The 19570-nt window shown below is 34.4% G+C and overlaps 2 protein-coding genes across 2 annotated transcripts; both read left to right on the top strand.

The window, feature by feature from the left end:
• Positions 1-576: 576 nt before the first annotated feature.
• On the top strand, positions 577-4118 carry LOC145635259 (uncharacterized). The gene is made up of 4 exons (XM_081686546.1): positions 577-1709; positions 2312-3499; positions 3613-3697; positions 3864-4118. The coding sequence occupies exons 1-3, from the start codon at positions 616-618 to the stop codon at positions 3692-3694; spliced, it is 2364 nt and encodes a 787-aa protein (XP_081542672.1). The 5' UTR covers positions 577-615; the 3' UTR covers positions 3695-3697; positions 3864-4118.
• Positions 4119-6728: 2610 nt separating this feature from the next.
• On the top strand, positions 6729-10605 carry LOC145636299 (lipoyl synthase 2, mitochondrial-like). Its single transcript, XM_081687819.1, has 4 exons — positions 6729-7225; positions 8980-9191; positions 9767-10146; positions 10249-10605. Exons 1-4 carry the CDS (start codon positions 6783-6785, stop codon positions 10378-10380), a joined length of 1167 nt encoding a protein of 388 aa, XP_081543945.1. The 5' UTR covers positions 6729-6782; the 3' UTR covers positions 10381-10605.
• Positions 10606-19570: the final 8965 nt, after the last annotated feature.

The following is a 19570-nucleotide window of genomic DNA, read 5'->3' as shown; positions in this document are numbered from 1 at the left end:
AAATATAAGAGTTGAAGCATTGAATCTAATCTTAAATCTTTTGGGATTTAGATTGTGGTTGAATTTTTTTTTTTTTTTTTTTTTGTGAGTTAAAAAAAAAAATAGCTGTTTGATTTCTCTTTATAGATGAAAGGTATGTTGTTGAATGATTCTTGTTGTTGTTTACTTGTCTTAGAGTATGATGGCTATTAATTATTGTGGATGGAGAAATTTTAATACCTGTAGAGAACTAGTTCATATATTAAGTATTTATGCACAATCATTGAATTTGGTAAGCACTTATTAAAATGTGATTCTAGTTATACCTTGTATTAGGTATTTAGGTTGCAATGCCCTTTCTTTAATAATTTTCTTTTTCTTGGTGTCAATACTACTCCCTTGATGCCTTATGAAAAGTATCTAAGAATGCATCATTTTTTCATCTTTTTCTTGTCATAATATTGATAAAGTGCTGAAACCATGAAGTTGCTAATTTTGTTTTCAGTTATTAATTTGTTGGCTTTTGTATTTTCTTTTTTGACATATTGCAGATATGCGCAGTTAGAGCAACTCAGCAGTCAGATGGCAACACTTCCAACTATTCTACTTTACAACATTTGGTCTCGTCTTCCTGCTATGTCTCTTTTGCCATTAAAATGTGTTTGCAAGAAATGGAATAATCTTATTCGTGAACCTGAATTTGCTAAACTGCATCTTGAGGTGTCTGGAAATAGCAATGAAAACTTGAACCTCATTCTTAGAGAGGAGAAGCTGCATATGGTTGATCTTAATCTGAATAGAGCAGTTCAGGTCAACCACCCTCTGACATGCCCTGAGGGCTGGACTTATATAGAGGGTTCATGCAATGGCTTGTTGTGTATAGCCAACCAACATAAAGATGTTGCTCTGTGGAATCCCCTGGCTGGAAAATGTCTTAGGTTGCCTATTTCAGAATCCCAGTCTAATACTTCTCCCTTCCATCATTTCTTTACTGATCCCCAAAATGCTTCAGATGTCTACCACTCGTTAATTTATGGATTTGGATATGATCCCATTTTTGATGACTACAAGGTTGTCCAGTGTTTGCAGTGTTACCACTATTGTGGTTATGCTGAATATGGCTTCCTGGACACTAATAGTGACACATTTGCTGGCTCTGAGGTCCATATTTACAGTTTGAAAGCCAACAATTGGAGAAGGGTTGATAATTTTCCCTACATTATCTGTGACACATACCCTGGTGTCTTTGCAAATGGAGCGTTGCACTGGGTTGCACGCCGAAGGCATGAGATGGATAGTACCTCCTATATAATTATGGCGTTTGATCTTGATCTCGAAAAGTGCAGAGTAGTGCAACAACCAGAATATGATGACATACATTTCCACATGGGCTTGGGGCTCTTAGGAGAATCGCTTTGTGTAATTTGCACATACCCAAAACACGGTGCTGATATGTGGGTTTTGAAGGATTCTAATCAGTGGTGCAAACTAATTTCAATTATTCACCCAAGGCCAATTAAATACTTTGAGTATATCACACCATTGATGTACTCTAAGAATGGCAGTGAAGTTCTGTTGGAATTAGATTTTAAAAAGTATGTCTGGTATAACTTGCAAAAGAAGACAATTAGGCATGTTAATATACGTCACCTGCCAAATCTATTCGAAGCAAAGGTCTTTTCTGGAAGTCTACTTGATCCTGAAAATTTCAACCATAAGAACCAGACGAGGTAGTAGATTTATATCTTGATATCTTAACTTTCACCTTCATGCCTGCTTTGTTAATTTCACCAGGGTATTGTTGTATACAGTTTTTGTTCATTTTGGTGTGTACCTTTTCTCTAGTTTAATTACTTGCATAGATTTCTTTGGGTCATAGTTGTTCAATACTTTATTTTCTTTCCTGTTGTGCTACCTATACTTTATCTGGTGCTATATTGTTTGGCAGTAAAGATTCAACAAAGGTGGTTCGCATTGAATAGGGTTTTGCTCTATGTATCCCTACGGGTTATGTTCTTATGTATTAAAATTTAACACAATTTTCTGAAATGCTATAATGTATGATAAATGCGTTATCCGGTTATCAAATACTTTTAGTTGTCTACTTATGGTTTCTTATACATATATATTAGGTATCTTGGTTACATATATCAAATCCTACATTTTCCTTGACAATAAGTTTATATATATATATATATATATATATATATATATATATATATATATATATATATATATATATATATATAATTGCTTATGAGAATATAGTAGCAATTTGAAATTCTTTATTGGTTAGCCCTATTTCATCCACCACATTTTTTTTCCATTGCAGAAGTCATGCTGTGATAAGGCAAAAGGAACAACCATTGAAGTTGAGCAGTCTCTTAGTAGCCCTTCCAGAGAAAGTGCTGTGTCATATTTTTTCTCAGCTTCCTGTTAAGACCCTTGTGCAGATTCAATGTGTTTGCAAGACATGGTACAATATCATTCACGGGCCAGATTTTATTAAGATGCATCTTGAAGTTCCGAGGAAGTGCAACAGTGGTTTGTCACTCATTCTTAAGGGGGATAGATTTTTCTCAGTGAATGCTCAGCTTCTCATTAAAGCTGTTGAGATCAGTCACCCACTTTTATGTGATAATGAATATACTAATATTGTGGGTTCATGTAATGGCTTAATCTGCTTGTGCAAGGACCAGAACCTGGCCCTCTGGAATCCATATACTGGCAAACATGAGAAAATTCATTGTCCTGATTTTCATTTTGAGCATGCTTTCAATCACTTTCGTTACTTTATCCATGGATTTGGGTATGATCCCACTAGTGATGACTACAAGATTGTCTCTATGTTACATCAGCACAACCGGCTCAAAGGTGGTACAGTTCATACTGAAGTTCAAGTATATAGTTTGAAAGCCAAAAGTTGGAAACAGATTCATCATTTTTCTTACTTTGTTTGCTATCTATGCTATGGAGTTTATGCAAGTGGAGCTTTGTATTGGGTGGCACGTCAAAGTCCCGACTTGTACAGTAACTCAAATCTGCTCATAGCTTTTGATCTTGGAGTGGAGAAATGCAGGGAGGTTGCTCAGCCAAATTACGTTGACACTGATTTCCACATGAATATTGGTCTTTTAGGGGGTAATCTTTGTTTTCTCTGCCATTATCCTAAAGAAAGCTTTGATTTGTGGGTGATGGATGACTATTACACTGAGTCTTGGACAAAACTGGTTTCCATCTCGCAGCCTAATGTAATCAGATGCTTCGTTTATCTGAAGCCATTAACATATTCAGAGGATGGCTCTCAAATCCTTTTTGAGCAAGATAATGAAAAGTTTCTTTGGTACAACTTGACCAAGAAGACAATTGATTATGTCAAAACCTCCGGCCTGCCTAAAGCATTTGATACTGTGTTGTGCTCAAGTAGTTTTGTTCCGATTGGTAACAGTACAAGTAATTTCCCGGTTATTCATGAGCAACCACCCAAAGGATTCCAGAAAAGTATGAACCAGAATGAAAGGTACTGTTTTTCATATGTTCCACTGTGATTTGTGAAAGTGTCTTATACATTGTGGTGTTGGAAATATTGAATTTTCTTTTCTTTTTTTTTTTTTATACTCTTGATCTTTGTAGGCTTGATTTCAATGGTTTGAACTGCATCTTCCCGTCAATAAACAAAAAGGACAGCATCTTACCTTTTTTACGAATATATTAAACTGTGAGTGCGCGTACACTGATGAAATTAAACTTAGTTATCTTTTGAACTGCATCTTATGATTCTTATCTTTTTTACGCTGACTTTCTACTAGTATACGATTTCATGCATCTTATGATTCAACTATTATATCTACACGATAACTCGTTTTCATGTTCTTATCTCATAGGTGTGCAATTGACTGTTGAGATAGTTAGATGTGAAAATGCTGGACCAGCTTATCTATCTTTTGTCCTCGACAACCAAGTGTGTGTTTGATCAAGCAGACTATGTGACTTTGTAATTTTATTTTCTTTTTGCTTTTGCAGTTTTGAACCATTTCGACGTTTATTATTAATTTGATCAACTGGTTGTAATGTTGAATCATATTCATATGATATTGTGTTTTGTGTGTTATGCATTATACACTCAGTATGTTATTAAATCTTGGCAATTACTACTTGCAATATATATTTTTCTTGTCTAAAGCTAAACTGAATTAGATTTTCAAAAATCTTTAAAAATCTGACAATAATATTCCTCAAAATATCCTTGACTATATCAAGCCAATTAGTAGGTATATACCGTGTACGGAGTACATGTAAAGGGTATTGATAGTAGGGTTGGGTTAATATTTTATTACAAAAAAATATTAAAAAAAATAATAAAACTTTCCATAATTTGGTTAAATTTTATCAGATTTATTTTGATAGTAGGGTTGGGTTAATATTTTATTACAAAAAAATATTAAAAAAAATAATAAAACTTTCCATAATTTGGTTAAATTTTATCAGATTTATTTTGGGTATGGGTTAATATCTTTCACAATTTTTTTTTTTTAAAAAATAATAAAACTTTCCATAATGTTGGTAAAATTTTATCAGATTTATTTTGGATATCTTGTTGATCACGTAGTACATACACCGCTTTTGCAACCCCTTATAAATACTCCTTAGCTCATGACTTCTATCATTCCAAAAATACTTCAAATTATTTGTTGGTACCAAGTTTAATTTTAATTCATTAGTAATCTTCAACCATGAGTCCCAAATCCTCTGATTTCCAACACCGCCACGGCAATGGTGACATTGGGAGGGTGAAGAAGTCTGTTACGTTGGCACTCTTGGGTGTGACCAAGGAGTCGAATAAACCAAGAGTAGTAAGACGTTCTAGGAAGCCTAGAATGCGTGTGAATACGAATTTCGTTACGTTCAGTTTCGACTTAGATGAATGGGACAATTGCATCGATCAAGAGGGTTACGACTCTGACTTTGACAATCTTGGTACACTTGAAGTGAAAAAAGTAGAGTCGAGTCCAAAGAAACATTGATGAAGATGAAGAGAAGACTAAAGAGGTTGCTGCCGAAGAACACGTCCTTAAGAAGAATTAATTAAGATTCAGCAGTTTGGACTGTTATGTTAAATATTCTTGGTATATGTTATGTTATTATGTTAAATATCCAGTAGTTCTTCAAACTTCATAGTAGTAATATCTGTGGATGATTATACGATGTACATGGTTGTTTAATTTGATCATTTGATTGCATTAATGAAAGTTTAGTTTTATTATTATGATTCTTCATACAAATTTTGCAACGTAGATTTTGTGAATTATATACTATCTAAGTATTTGTCCAGTCTTATAATTGATTTTTCCAGCCTTCTAATTGATAATCGTACATACAAATTGATTTTTTTTTTTTAAGGAAGCCCCAGTTAATCTCTGGGATAAACAAAATTTGTTTATCACATGGCATTTTGGTAAATAAATGAACAACTTTATCCAGTCATCATCAGACCCACTTTTATGGAAAAAGTTGTTGATTTATTTACAAAATTGTCATGTGATAAACAAATTTTGTGAATCTCAGAAATTAACTTGTATTTACCCTTTTTGAGGAATTTACTCAGGAAATTAGTGAGCAATTCTTTAATTAAATTTTTTTTTAAAACCAAAATTAATGAGCAATTTTTGCATAGAGTGAATAGACATTATTACTTTAATAGGATCCATTAGATATAGCCCAAATTAATATAGAAAATTTCTAATTGATGAGAATAGTAACCCTCGAATAATGTACTGTAATTTATTAGCCAAATTAGAGTATAATAAAATAGATAAACCCTCATATCATGTAAGAAGCCTTTAAAAATATGATTATTACTTATAATAACAAATATAATGGGAAAATTCCCTTTAGATTTCACCCTTATACTCTTTTTTCTAATAGGGTTTTTCTTTAAATTTGACAACAAATAATCCACAAACTTTATGTCTTTATCCCACAAAAATGAAATATGGAGTGGGTAACCTCAAATCCACAACCATACATAGCTTCTTTTTGTACAAAGTGTGAAAGTGGTGACCACTAAATCCACCTATGTTTTTTTTTCCTTCATCGATCCGCCTTTTTAAAACTCACTAAGCTATTTAAATTTGATCAATTGTTATAAATTAAATACAAAATATCAAATTTTGCTTATCATTGTCAAAGAAACAATCTACCAATTCAATGCAGTATGACATATTATCATGAGATTAATTACCTTTTTATAGAGATGAAGTTGCCAAATTTTGATATTTTTCTGGTCAATTTGTCATGCCTAATATGTACTTGTACGTCGTATTAAACATAGCGTGAAACTTAATACAATCTCTAATTACGACTTATAGTAGATCATATCGAATTAACTTTTAACTTTAGGTTAAGCTTATTTCATTTGGATTTATACAAGTTAGTTCCAATTCACTTTACTTAAATTTTTTCCCCAAAATGAAAGAAATAGTTCAAAACAAACAATTAATTTAGACAAGTGAAAAATCAAGTTAACAAGCTAAACCCACATTGGAAAAGAGGTGTCAAATCTCAAAACCACACAATCCGACTCAACCCAGTCCAAAACCGACTTGAAAAATATCCAATTCAGATTTCGATTCACATGGTTACTTTAATTAACATGATTCAAGTTTTAAAATAGACCAATAGACACTATTAAACTTTACTGAACCCGATCTAAACACACGAATTGACACCTACAAATTAAATAAGGTAGCTTAAAGGCCGAGAAAAGGGAGGAAAAACAAAGAAAAACCGAGGAGAAAAAAAAAATGTATCCTCGGCTAACACCCATCCTCCGCCATCTGAACCACCGCAACAACCCACAATCCGTCATCTCTCTCCTCCAACTCCGCCCAAAATCCACTCTCTCTCCTCCCGAACCCCAATCCAAAACCCTAGAATCTCTCCGACGTCGATTAGCCGACGAATCTCCAACCCTAGATGAGTTCATCCGATTGCAGCGAAACGAAGAGTATTCCGTCGAAGTTGGGACGAAGAAGAAGCCTCTTCCTAAACCTAAATGGATGAAGGAATCAATTCCTGGAGGTGATAAGTATACTAAGATTAAGAAGAAATTGAGGGATTTGAATTTGCATACTGTTTGTGAAGAAGCTCGTTGCCCTAATTTGGGGGAATGTTGGTCTGGTGGTGAGACTGGGACTGCTACTGCTACTATTATGATCTTGGGTGATACTTGTACTCGCGGTTGTAGGTTGGTTTCTGGTTTTTTTTTTGCTTTCCAATTTGATTTATTTTGTTGCTTTTTGATCAATTTGATGTTGATTTTTATGTAAATTATTGGAAATGATCGTCATTTGATGTATGTACTGCGTAAATTGGATGAAATTGATTAGTTGGTATGGAATTGATGGTGTAAAATGGTTTCTAATTGTACATTTGATTTTGTCTGGTGTTATTTTGATGTTTACATTAATGTGTATGTTGGATTGAAAAGAATTTGGTAAATGAGTTGGATGGAGTGTTGATTGTTTGATTTGGTAGGAAAGATTTGATCTTTGAGAAGTAAGACATTGTCTGGTATTTGAGATGAAGTCACTTGTAATGTGCTTCCAATTTTGGAATTATTGGGAATTCATATTGGGTTGCTTGTTTAAATTCTAGATGATTGGAATTAAACACCTTATACTTAAGCTTAGGTGACCACTGACCTGAATCTGTGATCATGAGGATGTTTGGAGTACTGTAGTTGTAGTTATATTTACCTTCATTTTCGTAAGTTGTGGTTCGTTAGGCAATGTGTGGTGGAGTTGCTTATTTGAATTATGAAATGTTAGCTTCACTGTTACTTGGAACCTAGTGTCTGGTACTCTGGTATGTGGAACAAGTATTGGAATGGTACTACCTTATCTTGGTTAACCTTGTTATTTTGTTAATGTGTGTACCGCACTACCGCTATATCATATACTGCATACCATACTATATCATATACCACTTAGGTTTTGCCAGGGGAGGAAGAGGGGGGGAGAGGATTAGTGAATCAAATGCTGTTAGCATTTGATGTTGGACTCTGGCATTATCAATGATGGAAAATCTGGTTTAAGCTATGTTCATGTGAGTGGAATTTGAACTCTCGTATGGTTTTGTAGTGAGAATTTTGAATCAGAAGACAATTTTATTATTCCTCTAGTTGATACTTGATAGAACTTTTTTATGTAGTGCTTAAGAAATTGCTTATGTGGAAGGATTGCTGATGAGTGAAATTCTAGGGCTTGCCTCGAAACTGGGCTTAGTAAAACTTTCTTAACTTTACCACTTTCTACCGGTTAGAATGGAATCTACCCCTAACCCAGAACTTTACCCCTAACGCAGAACCTGGCTCTTGCCAATTGTATAAGACCCAACCCATTCTTGGTATCTTATACTTTTGAGCAAGAGCACAAAGTCCTAGGCTGGACCGTTTAACTAGGGGTTCTTTGGTAGATATTGGAGACAACTCCACTTGTTTGGTCGGTCCTATACTGTTTTGCAAACTCTACCATTGTCAGAAACCAAGGACTTTGGCAATGATATTGATACTCCAAGTTTACCTAGAATACCATGGTGCTTAATGAGTTTTCTGCTGTTTATGAAATCTTTTTATGGAATGGATGTTTCCTACATACTAACATGGAAAATATAATTAGAGAAGATCATTTGCATTGTTGCATATGGCCTTATATTAGTAAACTTTAAGTTTTTGCTAGAGCTTGCGGCAGTTTTGTTGCACTATTGACGGGCTCAGACCTTACAATTTGATGGTTTTCCATCATTGGTAGTTTTTCATCATTTGTAGAAGGTATTAGTGGTTTTCCATGGTATGTAATAGGATTATGTATGCTTCATATGTGGACAATTCGTGATTGCCTTTATAAATTTACCTATAGAACTATTTGCTTGCTTAAGCTCCCTGTTATTTCTAGTAATATTGCGAATATTTTTGTAAGATTATAATATGTTGGTTCTCAGGTTCTGTAATGTCAAGACATCCAGAACTCCTCCCCCACCAGATCCAAATGAACCAACTAATGTTGCTGAGGCTATTGCATCCTGGGGCCTTGATTATGTAGTAATTACAAGTGTTGACCGAGATGATTTACCTGATCAGGGTAGTGGCCACTTTGCTGAGACTGTGCAGAAATTGAAGACTTTAAAGCCAACTATGCTGATAGAGGCTCTTGGTACTAGAAACTTCTTTGTACTGTTTAAATTACTCAATTTTGTCTGTATGAGAAGTCCTGCTGTTTTATCAACTTCTGACACCAAATTTAGCCCTTAACATGCACCCTGGGAAGATAATCAATAGTGTGTCCACTTTCTGTACTTAATGATTGTCGTGCTTCATCATGCTCTTTCAGCTTCTATACTCTTTCGGATATTGTCCCTGAGAATGAATAACCAAACTAGCAAATATTGGAGTTCCTCAGTAAGCTACCTTGCAGTGTGAAGTAGTTGCAATGTTATTGTCATCACTTTGGGGGGGAGGGGGGGGGGGGGGGGGGGGGGGTGGCGGCGTCTAGAGGTAGCTGTAGAACAGAATTACAGTAGCTTAACTGAAATTTTTGATGGTGCTGGTTTGATTGATCAGGCTTTACATATACCTCCCTATGTCCTCCCTTCCTGTTAGGCTACAGAATACTTGGAAACAGGGCTAAATATTCTTACGTAGTATTTTGTTTGCCTCTTAAATCTTTAATCTGTGTCTCTGTTTATTTAAGACTCGCCTTTCTAACTGTCATTTTTGCAACTTCTGCAGTTCCTGATTTCCGTGGGGACGCTGCCTGTGTTGAGAAAGTTTCTGTATCAGGGCTGGATGTGTTTGCTCACAATATTGAGACAGTGGAAGAACTTCAGAGTGTTGTTAGAGATCGACGAGCTAACTTTAAGCAATCTATAGATGTTTTAAAGTTGGCTAAAGAATACGCTCCTGCTGGCACCCTAACTAAGACATCAGTAATGTTGGGTTGTGGTGAGACACCTGACCAAGTAGTGAGTACTATGGAAAAGGTGAGAGCAGCTGGTGTTGATGTGATGACCTTTGGTCAATATATGAGACCGACAAAGCGCCACATGCCAGTGTCGGAGTATATAACTCCAGAAGCTTTTGAGAAATATAGAGTACTTGGAATGGAAATGGTATGCTCTAAGCATTTTGAAATTGCTTGGCCTTTCAAGACAGACAAGATTACTGTCTCTTTAAGCTTCAACAGCTAATCATGTTTTTTGAATTTCCTGTAGGGATTTCGGTATGTGGCATCTGGTCCCATGGTACGATCTTCATACAAAGCTGGTGAGTACTACATCAAGTCAATGATAGATGCAGATCGAGCAACCTCATCGTCTGCTGCAGCAACGGCAGTTAGCTCCTAATTTTTTGGAGGTGAACAATTCCGTGATTTAATGGCTGTTCAATTGTTGGATTTGCATGACTTCGTTGTATATTAATTACTGTGATTATAATTGTTTGTTAGCTGATGAATACTCTCTGAAAGCTCTAACCTCATAAAGTCATACACAAGCAAAAAATTTCTTCATGTGGCTTTTGCTTTTTTGTATATTCAGCCATGATTCATGATATCATGCCTCTTTATTTTACCAGATTCCTTCCATTTTAAGTTGGAACTTCCCCTCCCCTCCCCCACCCCCCCCCCCCCCCCCTTTTTTTTTCCTCTGTACTGTACTATTATGTAGTCTTTACAAACCCCTTTTTATTAAAGGTATAATAAAACTTAAGTCCCGACTTTTTTTCACTAAGAAATCAGCACAGCTTGAGCAACAGACTTATTTTTGCTCCCTTCTTCCGAGTGTACTAGTGTGTGTAGCATGAAATCTGTGATCAGTATCATACAACCTCCGTTTCATGATATAGTGCTTATTCAAAATGTACGTTTGACCATCAATATTTCGATTACCAATATTACATAAGTTTACATTTATTTAACTACTTATTGTGATGAATCTAACTCTTTCTTTTATGACTATTTGTTGTACAAGTATACGTTAACGATAATTTTTAGTCCAAAATTGGTCATGAAAATGAGCTTTATTCTATGGGTTAAAGGCAAAAATACGTAGCATATCCGCGATAAAAGATTATTTGATTGGACCTTGGACCCAATGAAGCATCTCCAGGTTCTTTCACATTAATTGGTTATAGGAGAAGTAGTACATTGACGACCACCAAATTTTATTGTGGGACAATATTTCGTAATTTACCGTCGATTTCCCTAACAGATTGGAAACCTAAGGGTGTCAATTTGGATGATCGGGTCGGGTCTAATATGATCAGGTCGGGTCGGGTAAATTTTTAAAGTCATACTAAATTGTTATGTCCACGCGAATCCAAATCTGAATCGGATATTTTTCGGATCGGGTCGAATGTGCTTTTGACACCTCATTGTCTCCATGTATATTCAATTAAGTTTATCCACTCTAGCTACAACGAATACATTGTAAGCAAGGCTGAGATAGGGCCGATAGGCCATGCCATCTTCTTAAGAGGATTTTTATTCTATTATGGTAGAAGAAATTTTTCTCCATCCTATGAGAATTAGTACATTTTGAAAATTGCAACATCCTTTGTTTTTTATCAACAAAATAAATATTTATCCTCCTATTTACCATGTTTTTCGCATTATTAAGCAAACGAGGAATTCAGTCTTGACATTAGATTACCTCACCTTCCCACTGGCCCCATCATCTAGAATTCTAGATGATTTCTTTTCTTTTTTTATAAGTTTGCCCCATCCAGTTCACTAGAGCTTACGCTACATCTGAATCTGACTCAAGTTGCACACCTTGGCTTATGGTGGGTGAGTCTCCCACCAAGAGTTTTTAGCATTCGATAAGGCTCAAACACGATAGCCCCTTAAACGACATCAAACCGCTTACTACTTAAGCTAACTCTTGTTGGTCATCTAGATGAATTCGAAGCAGCCAAAGATTGTCATTTACGAAGTACATATTGAGACTTAAGCCTTTAAAGCCAACTATGCTGAAGTGCAAATAGTCGGTGGTCAAAAAATATATAGGGAGTAAATTTTGCTAAAGTACAGCTTCACAAATTATAACCAATAACGTCAGATGTGGATGAGTTTAGGTCGACCCACGTTATAACCATCTCTTTTACTCCGTATAACTTGTAAGGAGTAGTGTTTTTCCACATGTATGAATGTGATTGTATGTAAATACCTCATCTAAGTATCCAACATTAATTCGTGGATCCGTTGTTGCTCAAAAAGAATGGACCGTTAATCACTTATAAGTCTTGTGTTAATGTTCATGCTAATGCAATTTATCCTTCGTAAAAATATAAATAAAAATCTCATTCAGTCGTTAATATTCTCTTTAAGATGATTTGTTATTTAGTAACGGAAAACTAAGAAAATAACTAGACAAAGATAAAGATGTGTCACCAGTAGACTCCATTTCTTATAATTTGTCAAAGTTGTGTCAAACAGAATGCTATTATCTCTATTATGACTAGCATCGGCTATCTATGGTATTGTTGTTATCCTCTAAAATTATTAGTTTTGACATGAAATACTATGATATAGTAGGATTATATGATTGGACCAAATACAGCATCTCTAATTCTCTATGCTTCTTCACATGTAGTGGGTCTGGATTTTCCAACAATATACTCCTTGCATTACCAAATTTATCGACATCTCACATGTTCTAACTTTACTCGATCATTTTATTATAATAATTCTACAATGTTTCAGTATTGCAAATTTATGTACTTGTATTAGTTGTAATCTTGTGTACCTGTTTTTTTTTTCTTAGGATCGGAAAAACATAGGTAAATAGGTATTAGATATATTTCATAATTCATACTCAAGAATTATATTACATTGACCTAGTACAAACAATGGTTCGTGTGACGATTTTGTTAATTTAAATTACTGAATTTAGTAATCGTACATATTATATAAATGATCACGTACTCCGTATGTAATAAGTCATGGAAACTGGATAATATTTTATATAACAAATATAGTTAACTTTATGCGACGAAAGGAGTATTGATTATCAGGGTGTGAGCGGACACAATGTGTATGCTAATAACGATTTATGCTGCGAGGCTGTACAGAATATGATATATATAATACAGGACCATATGATGGTCCATATGTAACTCATGAAGGCATGAAGAATGAAAAGGACATCATGATCGATTAGCCATTAAAGTTGGTTGGTTGATCAGAATTAAGAAGGATCCTTTTCTGTTATTACTATTATTGTTTGACTAGTCTTCAGACATAAGCCTTCGATCTGTAGTGTGTCATTACTCATTAGATCATGTTTTGTTGACTCTCGCTCTTCTGTTGGAAGTGTGATTATTATTTAGTGCAAGCGGTATATATCTGGTTGGACAGTTTACATGACATAATTAATTAACTGTTAATTATTTGTAGGAATTTATGAAATAATTATTTCTTCTTTTTATCCCTATATTGTTTTTGCCTATTTGGTCTTGTTCTTATTTACTGAACTGAACTGAATGGAGTTGTAGTATGCTGAACTGAACTGAACTGAAATAAATTGTTTATGAGAGACAAACTGAACTAACTGTTTGGAGCTGAACTGAACTGAAATTAAGCGGAAGAGAACATGCCTTTACTCTCTTTGTTCCTATTTATCTTGTACTCCCTTTGTCCCAGTTTACTTGCAACATTTTGACTGGACACGCTTGCCGATGCACATGTTTGACCGTTGATATCTTTTATTATATAAGTTATAAAAAGCTTATATTAAGAAACTATACATTAAAATAGACCCAACAACATCTTACATGATTACATTTACTTTCATATACTAGTTAAAAAAGATGGTCAAAGGGAGATGTGTGAATAGTGCAAAAAGCCAAACCGTTGCGAGTAATTTGGGACAGAGGGAGTAATTATTTGTACAAAAAGAATAGAGAGGAAACAATAGGTAGGTGAATATGAATCCCAACTTAAAGAAAATGAGACAAGTAAATTGAGATATGCCGAAAAGAAAATTTAGGCAAACAAAAAGAAACGGTGAAAGTATTTTTATTTTCAAAGAACGTCTATTTTTTTTTTTTTTTTTGACAATAGCAAAATAAAATGTCTATTTGTTATAGATAGTTCATTTATAATTTACCTAAACTTTTGAATTGGAAGTAGGTAATGACTAGGTGAAGAAATGAAGCAAGGAGAGCGTGAGTTATGGCGCCCTTTCCTTCCTTATCCATTGGCGCGCATCCAGGCATACAATCCAGACCTCATTTATGATTTTGTGTGAATTAAATCATATCTACCGCAAGCCTGAATAATGATGCACTGGGAATGCTAGGTCAACTAGGTTGTAGATTTCAAAAACTACCCAATTTAGACGTGGTTTTATAACAATAAATTGAGACAAAAACTTTCACGTAATGTATTGAGTTAAGCACTAAATTAAAATGTAGTAATTACTTTATGGTACTATCTTCAATTTTGACTTTGAAGTATATAATATCAATATATCATGTGTTAACTTATGCTTCATAGTTAGTTTTTATAATGTCTGTGTTACTGTGTAGTTGTATGAAATTATGAATAACTTATTCTTTATATGGTGTACACCTTTTTGTGTAATAGTAAGAAGGATCCTGACTAAACCTTAACTCTCAAACCCTCAAGATTTTTTTAGTTCAATATTTACGAGTTAATGGTGGGATTGTGGAGGATAAGGGAATCTCTACTCCAAATACTCTCACTTGGTAGAGTTCGAACCTCAAACATCTAAAATCGAGATAAGAATCTTACCAAGTGAGTCAACTAACACTTTGTTAGTGTATGTAGTAGTGTAGTACACCTTGTTTGTGTGTATAAGGTGATAAAAGAAGTACTCAAAGAACGTCACAAACTTTGTCCAAGATTTTGGATCAAATTTACTCAATCCACATCTTAAAGATGAGTCATTTTCTACCTTCATAACTTGTACTACAACTCTTAGCTCTAAAATGAGAGAATCAAAATTACATAAACTTTGTCAGTTAATGTTAGTTACTCCTCTGCATATAATTATATTTAATGGGTCCACATGCATGAAAACATTAGGATTACATAAGATGCGTCAGTTTCATAGATGATAGATTCGGAAGAACATGGGGATGTTTATAATCTTGGTCTTAATAATATTCTCCTAAATTTTTATGATAAGGAAACTGAATTTCAGATCCATCAGAAATTTTAGTTATAATACTCTTACAAACAAAATCATAGTTCAGCAATACTGAGATGAGTCTTATGGTCTGTTTTCTGACTATTTGAATCCAAGAATCTATGTTAATATTACATTAAATATTTGTTCCTCTTGTATTTATCCATTTTGTATCTGTTTAAGGTGGAATCAACTCAATGAAGCTTCAGAAATATTTTGCACATTACACCCAATATTGATTTTTTTAGCACACACATAGTAACTAGTAAGCAGGGGCGGATCTATTAAGGTGCATAGTGAGTCACATGACTCACCAGCACACACACACACACACAAAAAAAAAAAAAAAAAAAAATAAGAGACCGCCTATTACAGATAGGGGGTCTCTTTGTTGATTCTATTTGAGATTACCCCACTGTCAGTTTTTTAAATATCAAAGAGATCGCCTATTAAAATATCAGATAACAGGTCTCTTTTTGTCAGTATTAGAATAATTTTGTGCGATGCTTTCATATTTCATTAAAGAGACCTGTTATATTTAATAACCGGTCTCTTAAGTTATCTAACTTTTTTTTTTTTTAATAATTCTAGTTTTTAAGTAAAAAATCATAAAGTTAGTTTAATGTAATAGTTTTATAGTATGTATTTTTATATCCTATTTTTGGATTGAAACAAGTGATCAATTATTGATGGTGACTCATAAGTTCGAAAATCCTGGATCCGCCACAGCTAGTAAGGGTCTGTTCTCATACATTAAAATTCAGCTCAGTTCAATTCAGTTGAGTTCAGTCAATGAGAACATGCCCTAATTGCAGCAAGCCAACAAGTATATCATACATTATACGGAGTACATTATATACATATACAAGTACATCATAATATAAAAAAATAGATCATAATATAAAATGAAAATTGTATCAAAATAACTACTTCGTAACACAGTTCAATAAAATCTATGGAGTAATATTAAGGTCAGGAATTAAAAAAATAAATAAATAAATAAATAAATAAATAAATAAATAAATAAAATAAAGTTTAGTATGAGAAAAAAAAAGTAAAGGTGAATGTGAATTCTATCTTGTATATATGCTTACAAAGTGATACATTGTAAGAGTATTGTTAGATGTATAAGTAAATGTTTAAGAACTGTAGCCGTTTATAGTTGCTACCAAAGTCATTATGTGGTAAATGCGCAGATGTTCTACACAAACTAAGGGCCTGTTCACATTGATTGAATTCAGCTGAACTGAACCGAACTGAACTGAATTAAATTGTACTGAACTGAACTGAACTGAAATGAATATTTTATAAGAGAAGGAAATTAGGAGCTGAACTGAACTGACCTGAATTGAACTGAGCTGAACTGAACTGAACTGAACTGAGCTGAACTGAACTGAATTTCAACATAAGAGAATAGACCATAATTGTTACAAGTATTAGATTTAAATTAGTACTAGTAATAAGGTAAATTTGATATCTTTGAAAACTACAAATCTACTACTTCCTCCGTTTTTTTATTATTGCACCACTTGCCTTTTTAGGAAATTTCACAAATATTGCACCATTTCCTCTTTAGGAAAAAAATTATTTGTGTTCACACTACAAATACCCAACATACCCTTACTTTTTCACACTTACTTTTTAGTTTATCAATATATCACATGGGCAATTTTGTATTTTTACCTTTTTCTCTCTTACTTTTTTCCACTACCAAAATATTTGTACCCAACCCATATGGTGCAATAATAAAAAAACGGAGGAAGTATAACAATTCACGTTAAGGGGTGATAATCGAGCAAGTCGAGACCATAGCTCAAGCAAAGCTTGTGAAGCTTTCAATTCAACTCAATACTTTATGTCAAATCGTTGCTGTAACGGAGGTAATATTTAAATAAACTACTTGGACTACAAATCTACAATAGGGGTTGTTACACTTTTAACATTTGGGTAACTTGGTGGAAGGCAATGTGGGCCTTGAATCTTGATAGATAGATAAATTTATAGGCCACACCACTCTCTCACACTTTCTTAAAAGTCTAAAAACACCCTTTGCTTCCTTGACTGTTTGACTTCCCCCCTTAAATTAACTCCTTTCCTACATTCACCTCTTCTTCTCTCCTTCCTCCTTCACACCTCATTTTCTCTCTCCTCTTCCTCCATTTTTACACTCTCTACTCTAAAATCCAACCTTCACAAATTGTAAAACCAACAAACAATGAAAACCCATTAACAAAAATCCTTCATTTTCCTCCTTTATACAATCAATTTCTTCTTCATTTTCAAAAATGGGTTGTTGTGTTAGCACTCATGACAAACAAAATCGCTTAAAACATTCCTCACTTCAACCAAACGACCTCAATGAATTCCCTTGTGTCTCCAAATCACCACCAATAGCCGAGGAAGAGGCCGTCAAAGAAGTCCTCTCTGAAACCCCAAAACCCAGGCCCAAACCTAGGTCCAGGCCCGAAAGCCCGAGAAAGGTCGTAGCTGAACATGGTCAACAAGAAGACTCCATGAAATCGAAGGTTCTTCCATTTACTCCTCCGAAGAAGGCGTACCCGGAAGAGCAGAAACTACCCGCCGGGTACCCGGATCCGTGTACTCCAGAAGAGATCTCCGAAGCGTCGGAAATGTGTAGTTTTAGCGAAAGTATATCTACAACCAGAGAAGATGATCATCATCTTAATCAAATATTGTTCGGCAGAGAAGGCGTTGTTACTAGTGGGGGAGGTGGTGGTAGTGAGTATCGTCAAAGGGTGTACAGATCTCAGGGGTTTAATAATGTGAACAATGGTGGTGGTGGTCAGCATTATAGGAATCAGGGGAGATCGCCCGCGAGACGACGGCCCGAACCATCCCCGCCTCGAAAGAGGAATCCCAGCCCGGGTGGTGGTGTGCCCAAAAGGGAATTTGCCGGGGATAATTCGGGCCGTAGGTCTCAGTCCCCTGGAATACGGGCTAATGTGGGCCGTAGCCCGTCTTCCAGGAGGACTGGGCCATCTCCGGGCCGGGTTAGGATGGTCCATGGCCCGGAGAATGGGAGGAAGGTAGAGGAGGAGATGGAAGAGAATGAAGAGATTGGGATGAGGAGAGAGAGTGAAGAGTGGCAAGGTCCAAAGGAATCACTTGAAAATCCACTTGTTTCATTGGAGTGCTTCATCTTTCTGTAGATTATTACTCTACTAAAATTAGTTAGTACTTTTTTTTTTAATGAATGAATGTTGGGATTTTTGTAATTTGTGGTTTTGTTAAATGTTTTCTTAGTAATTTTAATTGTAAATGTTGATAGTAATGTAGTAATTAGTGTATTACATTAGGAGGATTTGATCTCAATAGGGATTACTATTACTCCGGTTGTCTAATTGTTTTTTTTTTTTTTAATGCAATGTTATCTAATTGTTTAATGTTGCAATTTACTTTTTATGAGTTTTATTGACCAAATTGTGTAATACTCTTATTCTCCATTTATGAACTCTTCCATGTAATGTTTGATGTACTATGAATGTTATGAACAAATTTATTAGTATCTGCTATTAAGACATCAAGGTTAATCTCAATTCGTCAAATCTCAATTGTGTAATACGAAGTATTGCTTAATTTTTGACATGAACACAAACTCGAGTGGACATAACCTATTTATAAACCATAATTTACACTATACTACTTTGTTTTAAACAACTAAACAAGTTATTATTGTCTAATGGTAGAAAAAACTTATTGCTAATAAAATCTTCTCTCAAAATATAAGACAGAAACAAAGATATTTATGATCAAAATAAGACATTGACAAACATGCACAATCAAAGTAGGGGAGTAGTCTTTCAATTGTTGCCTTGGTTACAATTGATATTGTCTGTCCTTTGTATCTCTCCATTAATTGAAGATAGGCCATCAATTATCTTTGATTATCAACGGTTTTAATGTTTGAATCAATTGGAGTACTTTTATTTTTTTAATATAAAAAAAATGATTTTTTTTCTCTCTTTATACTCGTATCAATTTACCAATAATATGGAAGTACTATGACATAGAATGAGACTTGTACTCATAGCAAGTTAGCAACGATGAGATTATAGGAGGAATTAGAAATGGAGGAAAGTTTGACATTTACAAATGCATAACAAGGGGTATTCATGTAATTATACATATATACAAACGAATGTATATTCTGGTATCACTGGATGATCAAATGGTATCACTCAATATACAGTGATACTATATATGCACATAATGGTATTATATATGCATTCAGTTGTACAAAATTTATGCATAAATAGTATCACTGATGATTCAATGGTACCATATAAACTTTCAGTGGAACAATCAACATGTGGTCCCTCATCACGTGATACAATTCGACCAAAAAATAGGTGGGGTCCACCTA

The sequence above is a fragment of the Chenopodium album genome, chromosome 6 (assembly GCF_948465745.1).
Source record: "Chenopodium album chromosome 6, dcCheAlbu1.1, whole genome shotgun sequence".
NCBI classification, from domain to species: Eukaryota; Viridiplantae; Streptophyta; class Magnoliopsida; order Caryophyllales; family Amaranthaceae; genus Chenopodium; species Chenopodium album.
Note: the sequence above shows the minus strand (reverse complement) of the source record. Positions and strands in the feature narration are given on the sequence as shown.